At 35.3% G+C, this 19448-nt stretch overlaps 1 protein-coding gene and 1 long non-coding RNA gene across 3 annotated transcripts in view; both read left to right on the top strand.

Annotated features, from left to right (window-relative positions):
- LOC141380475 (uncharacterized) overlaps positions 1–8855 on the top strand; it is a 189669-nt gene extending 180814 nt beyond the window's left edge. For both annotated transcript variants that reach the window (XR_015523397.1, XR_015523396.1), the window contains one exon: positions 7499–8855. This is a non-coding gene — a long non-coding RNA (uncharacterized LOC141380475). The remainder of the gene's footprint in view (positions 1–7498) is intronic.
- On the top strand, positions 1017–2575 carry bhlhe23 (basic helix-loop-helix family, member e23). Its single transcript, NM_001030133.1, is given in 1 exon segment — positions 1017–2575. A coding segment is annotated over 1 exon segment (684 nt). The 5' UTR covers positions 1017–1246; the 3' UTR covers positions 1931–2575.
- Positions 8856–19448: the final 10593 nt, after the last annotated feature.

Below are 19448 nucleotides of genomic sequence, written 5' to 3'. Positions count from 1 at the left end.
ATATGTTGCAGCTTGCTAGTTTCTTTAGGCCTAAACCCACACCTGAGATTTGACTGTTTTTTGTTTATATCTCTTCTACTAACCATAGGTCTTATTTTTTATTATTTTTATTATTTATTTATTTATTATTTATTTATTTACTCAAAGGACTAAACCAGAACACAACTTGTTGTCACTACAAATTACATGGTGATAACTTCAGTTTAATCTAGATTACTCATTTGAAGTAATGCACTGATTACTTTAAGATTACTTTTGATATAATTTTATTAGATTGGGATTTGTTGTATTGTTATTGTTATTGAGAGGTGCTTTTGTCACCAAATTCATAAGCATGAACTATTACATATTGAAGTCAAGCAATAGGACACGGTAGATTTATTTAGAAAGGTAATTTAAAAAGAATTTAGGAGCACCTGTAATTTTTTTTACAAAACCTGCAATATGATTGTGTGAGCCTTAAAGAACTCAAATCTTTTGGCATCTTATTATAAGAAATATTACATGCAATCAGTAAGCATGCTCTGTAGTTTCTATTGCACTTCCCCTAAAATAACTTTTTGAATCCTCAGTTTGACAATAATATCAAATTATTTTAGTGGTCATTTTCTTTGATTGTATTCCTCATAAATTTGTCTATTTGTTAGGTGGTATAGATAAATATTCACTTTACAACAAATTGTTTTAATAATTACTTGACTAACTTTTTGTTCATTTGGTGTAACTGATTGGAATTTCACAGTATTACAGATTAACAAAAATGCTGCTCACTACAATGCTTCGGCCATGTTTAATATTATGCCATCATTTGTTCAGCAGTTATGATTGCTAGATGAATTTAAGAGCATGCCAGTTTCTAATCTTCTTAATTAAAACGCCCTCCTGATTGGACAGAGTGATAATCCCGCGGGGCCTCGCGCTCTTACTCACTAGCTTGTAGGACTGCGCGCGAGTCTCAATCTGCCCAGGGCGAGGGCAAGACGCACTGCAAGAACGCGCGCAAGTTCAGACGAGGCGTCTAAAGTGCACGCAACATCACTGTCTGCGCGGAGGAGCGGAACACGAGTGCTCGACGTGATAGGGGAAGAAAGATCTCTATCAAAAAGTGTCTTCATTTTCAACAGCCCTTTGAAGGACACCCACGAAACAGAAGACGGGGAAGCGCGAGCAAGCTTTCAGGAGCGCGCGCGCCAAAGTTTTCCATCCGGTCCGTTTTTTTGTTTTCATTTTATTTATTTTCTCCAAAATGAATGTCGGCGACGAGAACTTGCTGAAATCGATCAGCAACGATACCTTGCTGGACCTGACGCAGCGCTACGGACAGTCCGCCTTCGGTTTCGGCGCTGGCCATGGTGCTGGAAGTCCTGGCCGCTTCTCGCTCACACCTGCCGCGGATTTCCTCTCCGGTCAAACTGGAAAGTCGAACGAAAGTGGCGGTGAGCAGACCAGCGACGAAGACGACGGCTTCGACAACCTCGAGTCCCGTAAGCGAGGCGCGGGCTTCGACGAAGAGAAGCACCCGGGCTCTCTCACCAAGAAGTCCAAGGAGCAGAGATCTCTCCGGCTGAGCATCAACGCGCGCGAGCGGAGACGCATGCACGACCTCAATGACGCGCTGGACGGTCTGAGATCTGTGATTCCTTACGCGCACAGCCCGTCCGTGAGAAAACTCTCTAAAATTGCAACTTTGCTTCTTGCAAAAAACTACATCCTAATGCAGGCGCAGGCGCTGGAGGAGATGCGCCGGTTGGTGGCTTATCTTAACCAAGGACAGACTATAACTTCGCCGATTCCCACCGCGCTCGCGCCTTTCGGACAAGCGGCCGTGTATCCGTTTTCGAGCACAGCACTGGCCACCTGCGCGGAGAAATGCAACTCGTTCTCCGGCACCCCGTCCAACCTGTTCAAACACTGCAACGATAAGCCTTGACTTCCACTCGCTGAACTCTTCCCGCTTCCTTATGTTGGTCGAACTGTTTTGTTGGGACTGGGCTTATAGGTCTGACTCAAAACTCCTGCTTTGTGTCAAAATAAGTGCGATGTGTCATCCAAATTTATTAGATAATGTGAAATAAATAATCAAGAGACACGGAATTACTGAAACAAGCTTATAAACCCCTCAAATTTAAAGCCTTTCTTCCTTTTCCCAAATGAAGGATTTAAAAGATTATTTGTGTGAAAACAAACAAACAAAAGAAATTGCTTATTATTGCTCACAGTTTGCGAAGGATTTCTTTTTTAAGTCAAAGCTTTCGGTTTCATCGGTATTGGTCAACTATGCAATTTACAATTGCCCACAATAAACAATAGTTTCTTTTTTTTTTAAGTTAGTCTGAAATGAATATACGGATGATATACTCCATCAGTGTTTTAGGGAAAAACGTAACATCCTCAGATGCTTGGCCTATAAATCGTTTATTTATTTATTTATTATTTTTTGTTATTGCACAGTTCACTTGATTGTATTGTACAACTGTGAAGAACTACTTGATCAAAGGATTTTGACCTTGTTGCGACATGCGTTTCATACTGTATATTGTTTATATGTCTTTATAATTAAAACATATATCTATGATCATCTCAGTTTTTTCCTCTCCCATGCATGTGTATATTAGTTGGAACTGTTTTAAAGAAGCGAACATGTTTGGATTGTTTGAAAGAAAAAGTTGTTTGGAAGTTTTTACAAATCATGTAGCCAAAATATCAAAAGGCCTTTGACGTGAACCAACACTTGAGTTCGGATTTATTCAGATATCTACGATGCACAGTGCAGAGTTCAGATTTAAACTGTTTTTATTCATATAGTAGATGCAAAATCCATTTTTGTTTGTTTTGTTTTGTTTTACAAAGCGCTTAATAACCATTAAATGATTTTAAAGTTATCACAATATTGATGCTCATAAATGTCCAAAATAAAAGCGATTGCAGTACAGGGCCTACATGTACATCAACACAATAATGACACACTTTAGCTCAGATCATCTGTGTATTGAAGGGTTGTGTCATGCCTGCAATGTGCATTGAGCTTATAATCTCCTAAATGAGACTGGTCCTCGCTGGTGAGACGCGGCCTGCTGCTGTTGTGAGGGCGCAGGAAGCGCCCCGGGGCCGCAAGGACCTGTCCTTGGGTATTTGTGTGATCGTGAATCGGCGGTGTCCTGTAACTTACCCGTTCCACTTATTAACGCGATTTCAGCGCCTGTCGTCCACAACCTGCTAATGCATGAGCGCATGCATTCAAAGCCAGTCTCACACACACTTCTCTATAACTAAACTAGACCATTTGTCAGTGATCTAACGCTGAATCGATACATCACTTCGTTTTACACTGTTAATCCTAACGTGTATTTAGCCTTGGAGATTAAAAAACTGTTCAATACAACAGAGAAGCCAAATCTAAAGCAGGCGTTTTAAACAGCCTTATGTAAAAAAAAAAAAAAAAAAAAAGACTTTTTATATATATTATAGAGATATATTATATATATTATTTTTAATAGATATTATGTAAGTTTGTTTTAGTCCTGTGCAGTAATTACTGATTTGTAAACAAACATTAAAGTCTGTAAAATAATAATTTGCAGATGTATAAAACAATGAAACTATTTAATAATTGATTTTAGTTTATTTCAACATGAAAATGTTTATTTACGTTTAGACTGAATTTCAGGCCAAAACTGAATATTTGCATCATTGTTTGTTTAAAAACATGAATGAACCTTTCAAACTGAACATCACTGTTGGGCTATTTATGTTTTACATACTGGATATTTATATCTATTTATTATCGACTGCTCACAAAGTTGGGTTTTTTAAATATGGTTGTAATTACGAGGAGAATTGTTGTTTAGAGACGAGTTTCCTTTTCATTATGCCATCAGTAATGATCTTCAATCCTGTCCACTAGTGTGCACTAGAGAGAAAGTGATCTTGCACTCTTTCTGCGTTAAACGAACAGTCATCACTCCCGGCGGGCGCGTCATTGGCGTGTCGTGTTGTAAGAGCATTAAACCCCTGGCGTGTCGAAGCGTCTCTCTGCTGACACTCACTGACCGCTGAACACTTCTGACACGCAGGAGAGCTGCTCTTACAGTTTCCTAATCACTCTTGATGTATAGACTCATTTAATTGGTGAAGATGAGGCCATGGAAATGCAACCGCAGTCATTTTATTTATTTATTGGCCTTTTGAGTTTATTTTTAAGATAATTCAAGATTTAGGGGTTTTAAACAGTTACTTTTTACTAATTGATAAAGTTATACACAAATAGCCTACTTATTTGGTCTTAGGATTAGATTTTTTAGATTTTATTTTGTTTAAGTTTTTGAAAAATATATGAGAGGATTTGCGATGTCTTCATATAGCGAGTCAGTGATGTAAATGGAAGAATCAGTTTGTTTTGGTCCAAAATTTAAATTATGATTCTGTTTTTTTTTTAACAACGCGATATTGCTCACGAAAATACCCACCATTATCGCCATCTACTGGCTGATAAGTGATTAATCGAGTCAAAGAATTGAGTTTTTGTCAGACCTTTACGTAAAATAGAAAATAAAGATCATCAGTTGTGTAGCAAAGAGATGATAAAATATGGATATAAAAAGTGAAAAGAAATGAAAAAAAAAAATTTGTACATTACAAACAAACATAAAAAAATCTTTTAAATATCATGTTATTATTTTAAAAAATGTAAAATTATGTATAATTTTAACATATCACAGCATATTATGAATAACTTGTGGGTTGTTGGCTATATAATATAATATAATATAATATAATATAATATAACATGATTTGATATAACATGACATAATATGATATAATATAATATAATATAATATAATATAATATAATATAATATATTATGATTTGATATAACATGACATAATATGATATAATATAATATAATATAATATAATATAGTATAATATAATATAATATAATATAATATAATATAATATAATATAATATAATATAGTATAATATAATAACATAAAATATAACATAATGTAGTATAATAAATTTGTGGCATCAACATTTTTTATGTTCTCACAAGTTAATTATGACACAACAAGCCACTGAAAAATGTATTCACTCACACATATACACACACAATGCATTGTCACATGCTAATCATAAGACATGACTTTCATGTGTGAAATACACAATGCAGTACAGGAGGTGACAAGATGTAAATAATCTGTGAGTTATGTAATACTTTTTCTCTCTCTCTCTCTCTCTCTGTGCAGGAGATATGACCACTTCTCGATATTTGTATTTTGTATATATTTTTTACATAATTGTACTGCACTGGTTCTTTTTAAATCAGGAAAAAGAGTAGTGATTTGATTATTCACTTAGTCTGTGATTTTGGTTAAATGAGTTGATATCAAATCCCTTAGTAAATCACAAATAATTTTTCGTGTATGTGTAAATTGTAATGAAATAGAAACTGATGTAGGATCATCAGAATCTATATGTTGATCTGAAGCAGATGTTAATAAATTATTATATTATTATAATAAATATTATTTAAAACATTTAATATTTATTTTGTTATTTATTTGTTTGAGATTTTTAGCATTTGCATTTTGCTTAATCAATTAATTAATTTATTTATTTTTTTGTTGATGTTGTGTTGCATTGTTGGGTAAATATAGTACTTGTAATAATTAGGCAAGGCAAATTTTATTTACAGAGCACAATTTTACACAACCGTAGTTGATCCAAAGTGATTTAAAAAAATAAAATATTTAATAAAAAAATAAAACTTGTATTAAAAATATTTGATAAGAAAATACATGAATAAATATGTAATGCTAAAATACAGATAAGAAATGGCATGCATGCACTCAAAGTCAAGGGAGTAAAATTAAGTCTGGGGAAATCAGAATATTTCAAATTTTGGTGTTTATTTTTTTGCTTGTTTTTACATTTTAAATAATTTTATTCTTTTTTATTGTTAGATTTACATAAGTTTACAAATTGTCAGTATTTTATTAATTTAACACAATTGTAAAACCATGATAATAACAAAGAGTGGAACGTGCAGTGCTCAGCATATGAGTACACCCTATTTTGGAAAGGAATATTTTTATCAATTTCTCAGTAAATATATGTAATACAGTTAAAATCAGAATTATTAAACCCCCTTATATTTTTTTTCTTTTTTTAAATATTTCCCAAATGATGTTTAACAGAGCAAGGAAAATTTCACAGTATGTCTGATAATATTTTTTTCTTCTGGAGAAAGTCTTATTTGTTTTATTTTGGCTAGAATAAAAGCAGTTTTTAGTATTTTAAAAACCTTTTTAAGGTCAAAATTATTAGCTCCTTTAAGCTATATATATTTTTGGATAGTCTACAGAGCAAACCATTGTCATACAATAACTTACCTGATTACCCTAACCTGCCTAGTTAACCTAATTAACTAAGTTAAGCCTTTAAATGTCACTTTAAGCTGTATAGAAGTGTCTTAAAAATATATCTAGAGAAATATTATTTACTATCATCATGGCAAAGATAATAAATCAGTAATTAGAAATGAGTTATTACAACTATTATGATTAGAAATTTGTTGAAAAAAATATTCTCTCCATTAAACAGACTAATAATAATTAATAATAAAACTAATAATTCTGACTTCAACTGTATATACTTGTGCATTTGAACCAAACAGATTTATTAAACATATATATTTATTAAAATTATATTTTAGTTACAGAACACCTTTAGAAATGGAAAGATAATGCATTCATGGAAAATACTGCAAAAAAGAAAAAATTACAAACAACAACATTTTAACAAAATATTACATATTTTTGTATCTCTTGATTTTTTTCTATTTTTGGAAATGTTATTTTATATTTTTCCCTAACATATAAAATTGGGCTACTAATTTTTGAACTGTTATTGTAGGTTTTTTGTTAGATAAGCACCAGATTTGTCTTTTGTACTGACTAAACTAATGTATATGCACAAATATAATATTGTAAAGCTTCCTTTAGAAAATATTCATTTAAATGAGAGATTTGTGAGGGGTGTTCTCATATAAGCTGAGCACTGTAATTTATTTCTCTGATTAGTTTTGATTTATTATACAAAACTATTTTTTAAAGAAAATACATTTCAGCAAGGTCGAAATGGAGCAGGATGAAGCAGAAGCTATTTGTTTATATGTAACCGCATTCACATCTATTACAAACAATCCAAAGTAATCAAAACGTAAACTAAGATTAAAGTAATCTACAAGTAATCCAAGACCTCAAACCAGATTACCTAAAATGAGTGACTGATTTTGATCAGTAAAACACTACAATATGAAAGTACCTATCAATGGCTGCAGAGGAGCGCACATCTTGCATGAGCCTCCTAACACAAGCTGTTCATCACAGGGTTGCAGTTATTTTTCACTGCCCTTCTTTTTCTTGGGTTCACTGCTGAATGATTTCATTACCGTAGCTGGGAGCTTCTGTTTGTGTGTGTTTGTCGCTGTTTGCAGGCGGCTGAGGAGAGGGAAAAACATATGCCCTTAAGTGCCGGACTCTGCCGAGTGTTTCTGACAGCACTGCTGAGAGTCATTAAGCTCTTGAGGAAGCACATCACAGCTCTGCCCCGCTCTGCTCATGTACATACGCATATATAGCTGCGCACACATGTTTGGGACTGCGAGCTTCGGCGATGCAAACAGGCCGAGAGCAACAAAGGAGAGATGGGGGCGGACTGGTGGTAACGGCGCTCAGGTTGGTGTTGTTTATGCTCAGCAGACACGCAGACACTGGAAGGCACTCAGCCAGAGTGTCAGAGGCCTCTGGAAGCGGGAGAGGTAGTTTGGAAGGAAGCACAAAAGTGTATGAAGCAGTACGTCTGTACGTGGTGACCCTCAATAGACCTGCGTGTGCGTGAGCGCTGCTTGAAATGCTGATTTAGAGGGTACAGATGGTCCGTATGTGATAATTAGCTTGCTTTTTTATGTGCCTTTGGTGCTTCGTTTTTCTATATCTCACATTCGGGTTGAGATGAGAATTTTATTTATTTTTTATTAGGAGGGGATCCCCCTTTGGTGGGTCTGTGACATCATTGCTGCCCCCCTGCTTGCGGCCCAGTTTGTCGTATGCGATGACCGACTGAGTCATTTGGTTCCGAGGAGCCATGTGATTCAGGCCGACGTGAGGGACAATGCAGCATGACGGACCAGCCCTCTGTTCGTTACTCTAATCAGACATGGACGCGGGCGGGAGGGCGGCGATGCCCGTCTATATGCCCGCTAACGTTCTTAACATGGCATGCAGGCCAGAACCCTCAGCCATCCCCACAAGGCACCTGACACCATGCATTTAAACTGTAGAATTACCCGAGGATGAGACTGAGGAGAAAAGAAGGTTAATGGTTCCAAGGAGGAAAATCAATAGGTTCATGTGGTTGTTTTGGTGTGTTGTGGCAAAGCTAGCTGATCTATGAACAATCTGCATCTGCGTTTTGGTCTGTTTATGTTTTAATATTTTGTTTGTTTGTTTAGATGCACAGTTAAAGGAAAATTCCAGGTCCACTTTAATTATTATTAATAATAATTTTAAGTCGTCCCTTATTTTTTTCTGGCTTGAGTACAAGGTACACTTACCTTTATTTTTATTTTTCTTTAAAAAATGTTAAAAACATTATAATTTATAATGCTTACAGTCAGGCACTGTACAGAATGTAAATGTTAGAATTCTGTTTCATAACATATAGCCATAATACTTTTGCTAATGCATCTTTAGAGTACACATTTGTTTATTATTGTTTATGTGTAAAGTTAAATCCACTATTGCTTTGACAATCTCAACTGCTTTACATCTTAACTAAAGTTTTGATTATTTAATGTGTGTGTGTGTGTGTGTGTGTTATTTCTATAATCATAACTTTATTTTCAACCTGCAATTTCACAAAAGATAAAGACAATATAGAACAAGAGGAAAAATTTAACTTAAAGGCTAAAATACACGACTAATAAGTAGGGTCAGACAGAATCTGTGAACATTTTTTGCTATTTCTGCTCAGAATATTGTAAAAAAAAAAAGCTGCAGATATATGCGGAATGGTTTTGGGTGTATCGTAACTTGTTACAAATATGTTACAAAAAAAAAAACATTTTTAACTTTTATTTAATGTTTACAATGCAAATCCCCTTATGTGGTAAACAAAGTAAGTCTCTCAATATATACCATATATTCAATTTAATTCATGTTTATTTATATAGCGCTTTTCACAACGTAGGTTGTGTCAAAGCAGCTTAACATACTGTAGTACTAGCAAAGTCAGATTTCAGAGTTGAAGTTCAGTTAAGTTTAGTTCAGTGTGGTTTAAATTTCACTGCTGAAAGTTCAAACTGTAGAGCAAATCTACTGAAGCGCAGCTCCACAAGTCCCGAACCAAACAAGCCATGGGAAAACAGTGGCGAGGGAAAAAAATTTCACCATGTGAAAATTTCACCACTACTAAAAGACAGAAATTATTATTTTACAAACTGTATTGTAATTAAATCATATGAAAATTTTCATATTAGTAATTACTGAAATTAATTTAAAAACGTAATAAATATAAATTTACACATATTTACACACAACTAAATAAATAGACTCAATAATAGGCTGAAAATCTGTGAAAATCTGCAAATTTCTGCACTAGCAGATTCCGTGTGGGCCTACTAAGAGAAACCAAACCCGACACAGGTGAACATAATTAATTAATCAATGAGTATCCACAGAAACAAGCAGTGACAACAAATCTAAGTGTTAAGGCACTGTCACACTACACCTATTGCCCCATTGACTTCCATTCATACGCAGTCATGCATAACCTATATCAATCAAATTTTTCCAGGTGGATTTTTTTTATTTCTTTCGCTGACCCTGCTCTGTTAAGACTGATTTATACTTCTGCGTCAAGCGCACACGTATGGTCCGGCACGACCTTTGCACGAAAGTATACCTACGCACCTCTCAATAGATGTAACTACATGTCGCCACGACATGTAGTGCAGGCTTTGTGATTGGTCAGTTTGATAATGGTGACGAGCATGGATTAATTTCAGTTGTTCACCGATGATGTTCAATAAATGATCATTGACACTAGATAGTGTGTGTTTCCTTAAATTATTTTAAAATCATGTAATGCACCCTTTAATCAAAAACCTCTCACTGATGTGAACATATTTACTCTACAAAACTTTCCAGTGAACTATGAGGACCAAAAAAATAAAAAATAAATAAATAAAACAATTGTTCATTACTTGTAATCATTGTTCAATTAATCAAGATTTTGATTTTAGGCCAAATCACCTAGCCCTAAAGTGACCTAACGTGGAGCTGTCACTTATTTTATCAGTGTCAAATCATCTTGTTTTATTCTGTCCCTTTATTAGGACCATCAGACCAAATTTTTCATAGTCATAATTTTTTTCAAATAAAAGTAAGGTCAAGTAGCAATATTAAAATTTTCGAAAGAAAAAATTTTGGTTGTTATCATGGCGAAAATTGACAAAATGCTCCAATAAAGTGCCACTATTATTCTTTTTCGAATGCTACCTTTCATTCTGATGAAGCTGTTTGTGAATACAAAAGGCCTCCAAATATAATAAAGTGCACAACAAGAAATATATATATATATATATATATATATATATATATATATATATATATATATATATATATATATATATATATATATATATATATATTATTCCTAAAAAAAACTGATCCTGAACTGGCAATAAGTTGTCAGGAATAAAAAAAAAATGCCAGTCTAATGCTATGTTAAGCATTTAGTGCTGAGACAAACATTTTTTATTTTATTTTATTTTATTTTTGCATAATCTATGCACTTTATCCCACTTTAATCCAAATAATTAACTGGCACACCAAAAAAAAACATTCACTTGTTTGTTTGTTTGTCCGTTTGTTTAATTATTTATTTTTGTAAAACTTTGTTCCTAAAACCACACTAAGCAACATGTAAGTCTTTTGTTTTAATAATGACCCTCTGAAAAAAGGTCAGTCCTTGTGCTTACAATGTCTGTAAATGAGTTAAGGCACTGCCACAGTGCACCTATTGCCCCATTGACTTCCATTCCTATGCATTCATCACTACATATGCAGCAAATCACTGCAACTGTTCAACAATGTAGTCTTTTTTGATGATAAAATCTCAAAATATTTTTATAATAATAAATAATAATAGATTATCAAATGCATTATTGTTTAACTAACATTAATCCCCAGAACCATATTGCAATGTTATGCCACTAAAGTTAAAAGTGAACTTGTACTGAAGTGAGAACATAACTTCTGATGCTCTGCAAAGAAAGCGCAGCGAAAGCCGAGCTTTATAGGCCTTTAGGCAGGTGCATGGCCATAGCAAAAGTCTTTAAAAGCTGCACAACAGAATCAGAGAGAACAGAGGAGAGAATAAGTGTTCATCTCCCAGTTTGTCAGTGTATGTGAGCTGACACGCAGGGCAGCCAGTCCACTTCCTCAGCTTAATCTCTGTAATGGCCCTCAGACGCCAAACTGGTGGGGGGAAATTTGGGCAGACGACAGGAGAGTAGAAACCCAGAGAAAAGAGACATGCACCAGTTCAACCACATTTCCCCTCCTCTGTCAGGGCCATTACAATCAGAGCTTTGGCGGAAGCACATGACACGCTCGAACACAGCCGACACGTGCAGGATAATGAGCTTTGAAAGAACACAAATTGATTTTTAAAGATGTAGTAATACATGATAGTACATTAACTAACATATGGACTTTGTGTTGTAGATTAATTTATTTAGATGCATCCCTACAGACAATACGCCTACACACACACACACTCACATTCAGCCAGGCTGTCCTCCTGGAGGCAGCTTAGGAGAGACTCTGTTTTGTAAGGAGCAGGGGAGACAGTTAACATCATTAATTAATGCCAGAAACTATGTAATTGGCCATCCATAATCTTCCATGCAGGCAGAATTCTGACAGGCAGACAGGCAGAGGTGCGCTCTGCTGCAATGGCTCATAAACACGGCAGATTAAATCATAACGCAAGTCTATGTGTTTTTCAGCACTTTCTTTTTTTCTTTTTAAAAGAAATGCCAGATTAGATTAAGTTTTGAGCGTGTTGGCTTCACTTAAAGTTTCAAGTTCTTTACAAAAAGCAAAAATCTGAATAAGGCAAATAGAATGGATGTGAATGGAGCTTTTAAATAAATGTTAAAATATTAACTTTTAAGACACAAGATGTAAACAATAGAAGTGTTAAAATAAATAAAAATAAATTATTTTAGTGTGAATTCTGTATAATTAAATTATATTCTATTTCATTTGATCATATTTTAGCAATTTATAGTCTTTTAAGGTGACGCGGTGGCGCAGTGGGTGGCACATCACCTTACAGCAAAAAGGTCGCTGGTTCAAGCCTGAGCTGGGTCAGTTGGCATTTCTATGTGGAGTTTGCATGTCCTCCTCGTATTCGCGTGGGTTTCTTCTGGGTGCTCCGGTTTCTCCCAGAAGCCCAAAGACATGTGGTACAGGTGAATTGGGTATGCTAAAATTGACCGTACTGTATGAATGTGTGTCTGTGTGTCTGTGTGTATGGATGTTTCCCAGTGATGGGTTGCGGCTGGAAGGGCATCCACTGCGTAAAACATGCTGCATAGGTTGGCGTTTCATTCTGCTGTGGTGACCCCTGATTAATAAAGGCACTAAGCTGACAGATTAATTTAAAAGTGATTGCTTTTATACATTTACTATTTTGCATTTGTTGCTATAATTGCAAAATAATATAATATATAATTAAGTAAATATATAATTTAGTGGCTCAGCAGTTACAGTTTTTCTCAATTGCTATGATGCAGCTGTCAACTGAAACTCCACATTTTCAAAACAGTTAACACACAGGCCTAAACAGCGGCACTCATGGTCAAAATGACACATTTTGCTTGCAAAAGGCACATACCGTGTCAAAACATTTAAAATATGCAACAAAAGCTAGTTTTACCTTCAAACAACACAACTTGTAAACAAGTATGAAAGCTCTTTCAATCAATCATTACACAATGGACAACAAAATACAAAATATAGAACTCAGTGTGAATCAGTGCACCATTGCTTAACATTGTAGCCTATATTGCCAATGCCATTTGTTGTCTTTCTGTTTGGGCTGTCAAATTTGCCTTTTTGCAAAGAATTGGATCCAGATTAAGAAATGCTTTGATTAAATTTATGTTGAATTCATGACATTTTTCAAACTGTGGCTGAAAACTGAAATAGAGTATAAAAAACAGACAAAAGTAAAAAAAAAAAAATACTGTAAATATTAGAGAAAACACATGTAAACCAGTATAGTCAAATCTATTGAGAATAACGGACATAACCACTAATGACCTCCTCCATCCATGCTGGCACAGAACAACTCAGACCTTCCACCGTTTCTATAATGTTTGCAGACTGTTTGTTAATTGAAGATTTGTGTGAAGGAGTGTCAAACCAGTGCTTCAGTGTATTCATGCTGATCTTGGTAGTTTCTAATGGTTAGGAATGGATGATTTCTGTTTGGTAACTATAACTAAAACAATGTAGTTTGGACTGCTTGAATGACATCCATGTTAACTGTTTTGAAAAATGGTGGGGAAAATGTGTTAACCCAATGAGAAAGGGTTTACACATTTGCAAGACTGCCTTCTGCTCTGCTGGGACAGTGATAATGAAAATAAAGTGGAATCTAGTTTCTTTAACCAGGTCAAAGCAAACAAGAAAAACTGTAACACTGACGCCTCTTAGCAAGAAGGTTGCTGGTTTGAGTCCCGGCTGGGTCAGTTGGCATTTCTGTGTAGAGTTTGCATGTTTTCCCCGTGTTTGTGTGGGTTTTCATCTGTGTGTTCCGGTTTCCCCCACAGTCCAAAGACATGCGATATAGGTGAATTAAATAAAATAAATTTTTTACAATCGTTTTGCCACAAATTTCAGATCCCTGATGTCAATTTTCAAAACTCTAGGCACAAAATTCTAAACAGGGCATTTTGCATTAATTTCTTTAGAGAAGTCTTGCATTTGCAGGCTAATTGGTTCACATAATCCTTTTATCATACAAATACCACAGGAACATTCCTTTAGATCACCCGCACACAAGATACACATCGTTTTAATAAACAATCATTAAATATTGATGTTTAAAATATATGATACAGCTTTCATTATTGTTTATTGATGTATATGGTGATGTGTGTGTATTCATACAGCCATATACTGTATGGACACCTATTGTTAAAGTCAGAATTATTAGGCCCCTTTTTGAATTTTCTTTTCTTTTTTAAATATTTCTAAAATGATGTTTAACAGAGCAAGGAAATGTTCACATTATGTCTGATAATATTTTTTTCTTCTGGAGAAAGTCTTATATGTTTTATTTTGGCTAGATTAGGTTAGATTAGGTCTTGATTTTTTTTTTTTTAAACCATGTACATCCTGTACATGTACAGACATCCTAACCTGTCTAGTTAACCTAACTAACCTAGTTAAGCCTTTAAATGTCACTTTAAGCTAGAAGGGTCTTGAAAAATATCTAGTCAAATATTATGTACTGTCATCATGGCAAAGATAAAATAAATCAGTTATTAGAGATGAGTTATTAAAATTATTATGATTCGAAATGGGTTGAAAAAAATCTTCTCTCTGTTTAACAGAAATTGGGGAAAAAATAAACAGGGGGCTAATAATTCTGACTTCAACTGTATAAATTATAGGTATTATTGTATATACAGGTAAAATATATAACAATTTACATATTTGTACTTATAATGGTTGAAAAAAACAGGCAATTTTTGCAATATTATGACATATAACATTTTATATATGTGAACTAGTATGTCAAATGTAATTTGCACATATTTCCATATCAGATTTCTATTTTGAGAGCTGTGTTTTCATCAGTCTGGTCTTTTAGATTTTACATTTTCAAAATACTTTTTATTCTGTTTAATTTATGAGTCATTTTCTTTGTGGAGTCCAAAAAAAGTAAAAATGTCAAATTCTACTTTAAAAAAATTACAAAAATCTCAAAATTGACATATTTTGGTAGTTTGTAAAACTCTAAGATGACAATAGAACTTACATGAGCAACCTCTCACATAACACAATAACATAAATGTGTATTTTTTTTAAAACAATGTGAGTTGTGTGGGTTATTTACTTGTGAGCAAAGTTATGCAGTACATTTGCCAATAGTTTCAAACACAATGCATATACCCTAAAATGACAAAAGCGCAAAAGTGAACGGCAAATTACATCTCATACAGTACAGCAGTTCTGCTCAAAAATTAGGTCAGTTATTTTCTAAAATAATACAACTTTATGATAAAATGATATATTTTAGCTCAACACTATGTATTATTATTGTATTGTATTATTGTATTATTGTTTTGCATTATATATCATTGTATTCATCAGTGCTAATAATGTCTTATCAATATCAGTGGATTTGCTCTTCAGTGTTTGGACTTTCAGTAGTGAAAATTAAACCACACTGAACTAAACTTCAACTCTGAAAACTGGACTGACAGTTTCAATCTACTAGAACTTCTATGTTAATCTGCTCTGACACAATCTATGTTGTAAAAGCGCTATAGAAATAAAGATGAATTGGGTTGAATATTAAAAAAAAATTGTTTGACAATGTATCAACTGTAAAAGTGATGAGCACAGTATTATATTTTAATTAATATATTAGGTTCAATAAAAGTATTTTTTTGTGAGTCCTTTAAATAGGCAAGTCACAATCAATTCCAAAAATTAGAATGTAATTAACTTCCATTGTAAGTGCCACAAATGAGGAAGTCAAAATAATGAATTTTCTTTCTTTTTTTAGTCTAAAAATAGCAAATGTTTTGCAGGGATCCTTGCGCAGCCCCATATGTATTTCTACAGTTTATGACATCCTTTTATTAAAAGTCTTGAAACGCGTTTATGTTTTCCGACGGGTGAGAGAAACTCCTCCTAAACTTGGCCATCCTCATCGTCCGCCTCCAGCTCAAGCCGGCGCTCACAGTCCCTCAGGCTGGCAGGCAGACGGGAGGCGGAGGCTGCGAGCGCTACACATTCCTGAGCGTCTGAGACCGAATGAAAGGGAAGATTAATGGCGTTTAGCGTGGCAGTGAGACTCGTGCGTTCCTAATTAAAATCGGACGAACAAGCGCGCGGCCAAGGATCAGTGGCTTTTAATGAGGAGCTTGTAGGCTGATTTGGGCATAATTTTCTGCTTAATAAGGCTGGTTTAAAAAGTCATTTTGGAGGGATGGCACTCTTTTGAACCTGCTCATTATCAATGAGGGCACCTCACTTAAGTACTTCAGGAAACGGTGGCTTTAATTAATATAGAGCTGCCACGTGGCTGTGCTGACAAGACAGAGCGAGAGTGGTGGAGAAAGAGAAAGAGAGAGAGAGGGAGGGAGGGCTGAAATTGATGAAGAACTTTCAAGGGCAATGGTTTCATTAAGCGGCTTCATTACGAACTGAATAACTCTTTGTGTCATTTGAATTCCTGGCTGTACAGTTCAGACTGGGAGGTGATGTACTGTCACTCGACAAGTCCTGACATGAGAGGAGAGCCATGTAGTGTCATACAAGCTAACAGGACCTAATGACCCCCCCCCCCCCTCCTTTAATGTCCCATTCGGAGTTTACAATTCACCACACACCCCTGTTATCTACATCAACAGGACAAAGCATTTGTAGTACAAGAGCTGCGTGTATTGTGATTAGCGCTGTTAGCAAAGCAGCCCAAATCAGCGTGAGGGCTGGTAAGTCATGTACTCGTGCTCAGCGTGACATTGCTTTCTGGCCGACGCTGCACCGGGTCCCGATGAGGGATACGGGGTTCGAGAGTGATGTTTGGCCTGAAGGGTTGAGTCCAGGCTGTTAAGGGAAGGAGGAGGGGGGCGTTTAGATTTATCTTGACTAGTCGCAGTCGATCTCTTCAGCAGTGAATTGGGCTAAAGACTCTCAAAGCCTCCTCATCCCATTGTACTAATCTGCTTATGGCTGATTCCACAGTTCAGGATCTTTATCATGGGAAAGTGCTTCACTCCGGGGACTCCCACTTAAAGCCTGTTCAATCACTAACACTCCTGTTACTGTGCCACTTTCCCTTTTCTGAACCGTTTTTATATTCGGCTAACTAGAGCTCGCGTTTGAAGATTGCTGAACACTGATTTCTTACATCTTTTGGTAGATAGACAGACAGACAGACAGACAGACAGACAGACAGACAGATAGATAGACAGATAGATAGATAGATAGATAGATAGATAGATAGATAGATAGATAGATAGATAGATAGATAGATAGATAGATAGATAGATAGATAGATAGATAGATAGATAGATAGATAGATAGATAGATAGATAGATAGATAGATAGATAGATAGATAGATAGATAGATAGATAGATAGATAGATAGATAGATAGATAGATAGATAGATTCTGTATCGGTTCAGTAATAGATCCTGACTGGTTACAACGTACTGACGTCATTTATCTTATATGCTACAGTATATTGCAGTAGCTTATATGGCGAGGGAAGTGAGCATGAGTAATCAAAACATTCTAACTACTTAAAAAGCAGACAACGGTGAACAATTTACTGCATGTGTGTTAGCTAGACACTGAAGGCACTGAAGTACCAGCAGAAGCCCCTATTTCACTGCTATGGAAAAAATAATAGTGAACTCCATTTATGCTTCTCTGGCTTTCTTTATGGTCCTTTGACCTGCTGTCATAAGGTAACGTTTCCTATCCTCTCGGCTGTTACATTGATAACTTGCCCCGCAGAGCGTGTTTTCTCCTCCGCGTCTGTCATGGATCGGCTGTGATTGCTGCTGCCATTTATCAGTGTCACTGAACACAGGACAGTCGTGGCTCTTTTCAGCAGTTTAGGCAGGTTTACTATTTCTTCGGCGTCGCTGATGTCGGCGCTATCAAGTGTATCATGTTGACGTGCATTTTTGTGTACCTCTGTACTCAAAAGGGTTAATGCTCGTCGTAATCATAACTCTAAAATGCGATATGATTGTTTAAATAATGTGTACGTTTTCAGTTTCATTTCCACTGCTGTTCATACTTCCCACGCGGCTCCTGAAAGATCACTCTGTTCCACAAACTGAATGTTGTTTACTACTTTATTACCTGTCAGTCACAACCTGCAGGTTCTATTCACTGAAGCAGACGCGCGCGTATGGCAAGCCATTTTAGCATTTAAACCTTTGTTTTGGCTATCCATAAATATATTTAATTCATATTTCATTAAATTCATTTAGAGATATCTCTAATTACAATTGTGACTAGTCAAAACTCATTTAGAGATATCTGCAAATATTTTTCAATGGAAGTCAATGGAGGAATATGAGTCATAATATATTTGCAGATATCTCCAATCTGATTTCGTACTAGTACAATTGTAATTGCAGATATCTCTAATTGTCATTCTGACTAGTCGAATTATAATTATGACTAGTCAAAATATAATTAGAGATATCTCTAAATATATGTATGGATAGTCAGAACAAAGGTTTAAATGCTAAAACGGCTTGCCATACGCGCGCGTCTATCATAGTCTACCCTCTGTAGTAACAGCTCACGGTCAGCTCACGTCATGTGTGATTTTGCGGCCGCCAATACACCATTATATGAAGACAGAATGATTTCAGGGTGAATTGTACCTTATAAATACAGTATGTGACTCTTCAACACCATTAGTAGGTATCCATGTCGCTGTGCAAAGTATGTAAATCACTGTGAAGACTTTAAAACTTAGGATGTTTGACCCAGTATGCGTGTCAAAAAGCGGACGAGTCTAAAGCAATGACTGTACAACCGAAGTGTTGCCAGACGTCTGATTTTGAGAGGATGGGCCATCCTCTATTTCAGCTCCACTCATCTTGGTCTGCTAACATTACTGCTGCTGCAATCTGAACTCACGTGCGACAGCAAGTGGAACGTAGCTCACGTGCAAACAGCTCAACTAATAAGAGAAAACAGACATCATATCGTAATCAAATCGTCATAACGCCACGATGCATATTGTGACATTTTTGCATCGCAATAAATCATACAACGATAAATCGTTACACCCCTAATATATATATATATATATATATATAGCTTTTTTTGCAGCTAGACATATTTAAACCATCCATATCTTTTAACTGATTTAATGTAATAGTGTTCAATTTTAACAAATTTGGATTCATTCCAAGGAATCTGACAACATATTAACCATTAACCATTAATTAAAGTCGAAGGGTTACAAGCAGTTAATGATATACTTCATCGTAATTCATTTTTTAAGGGATAGATAGATCGATAGATAGATAGACAGACAGACAGACAGACAGACAGACAGACAGACAGACAGGCCAGACAGACAGACAGACAGATTTCATT

Source organism: Danio rerio, chromosome 23 (assembly GCF_052040795.2).
Source record: "Danio rerio strain M-AB ecotype USA chromosome 23, GRCz13ab, whole genome shotgun sequence".
Taxonomy (NCBI): domain Eukaryota; kingdom Metazoa; phylum Chordata; class Actinopteri; order Cypriniformes; family Danionidae; genus Danio; species Danio rerio.
This window is presented reverse-complemented; position numbering and strand designations above follow the sequence as displayed.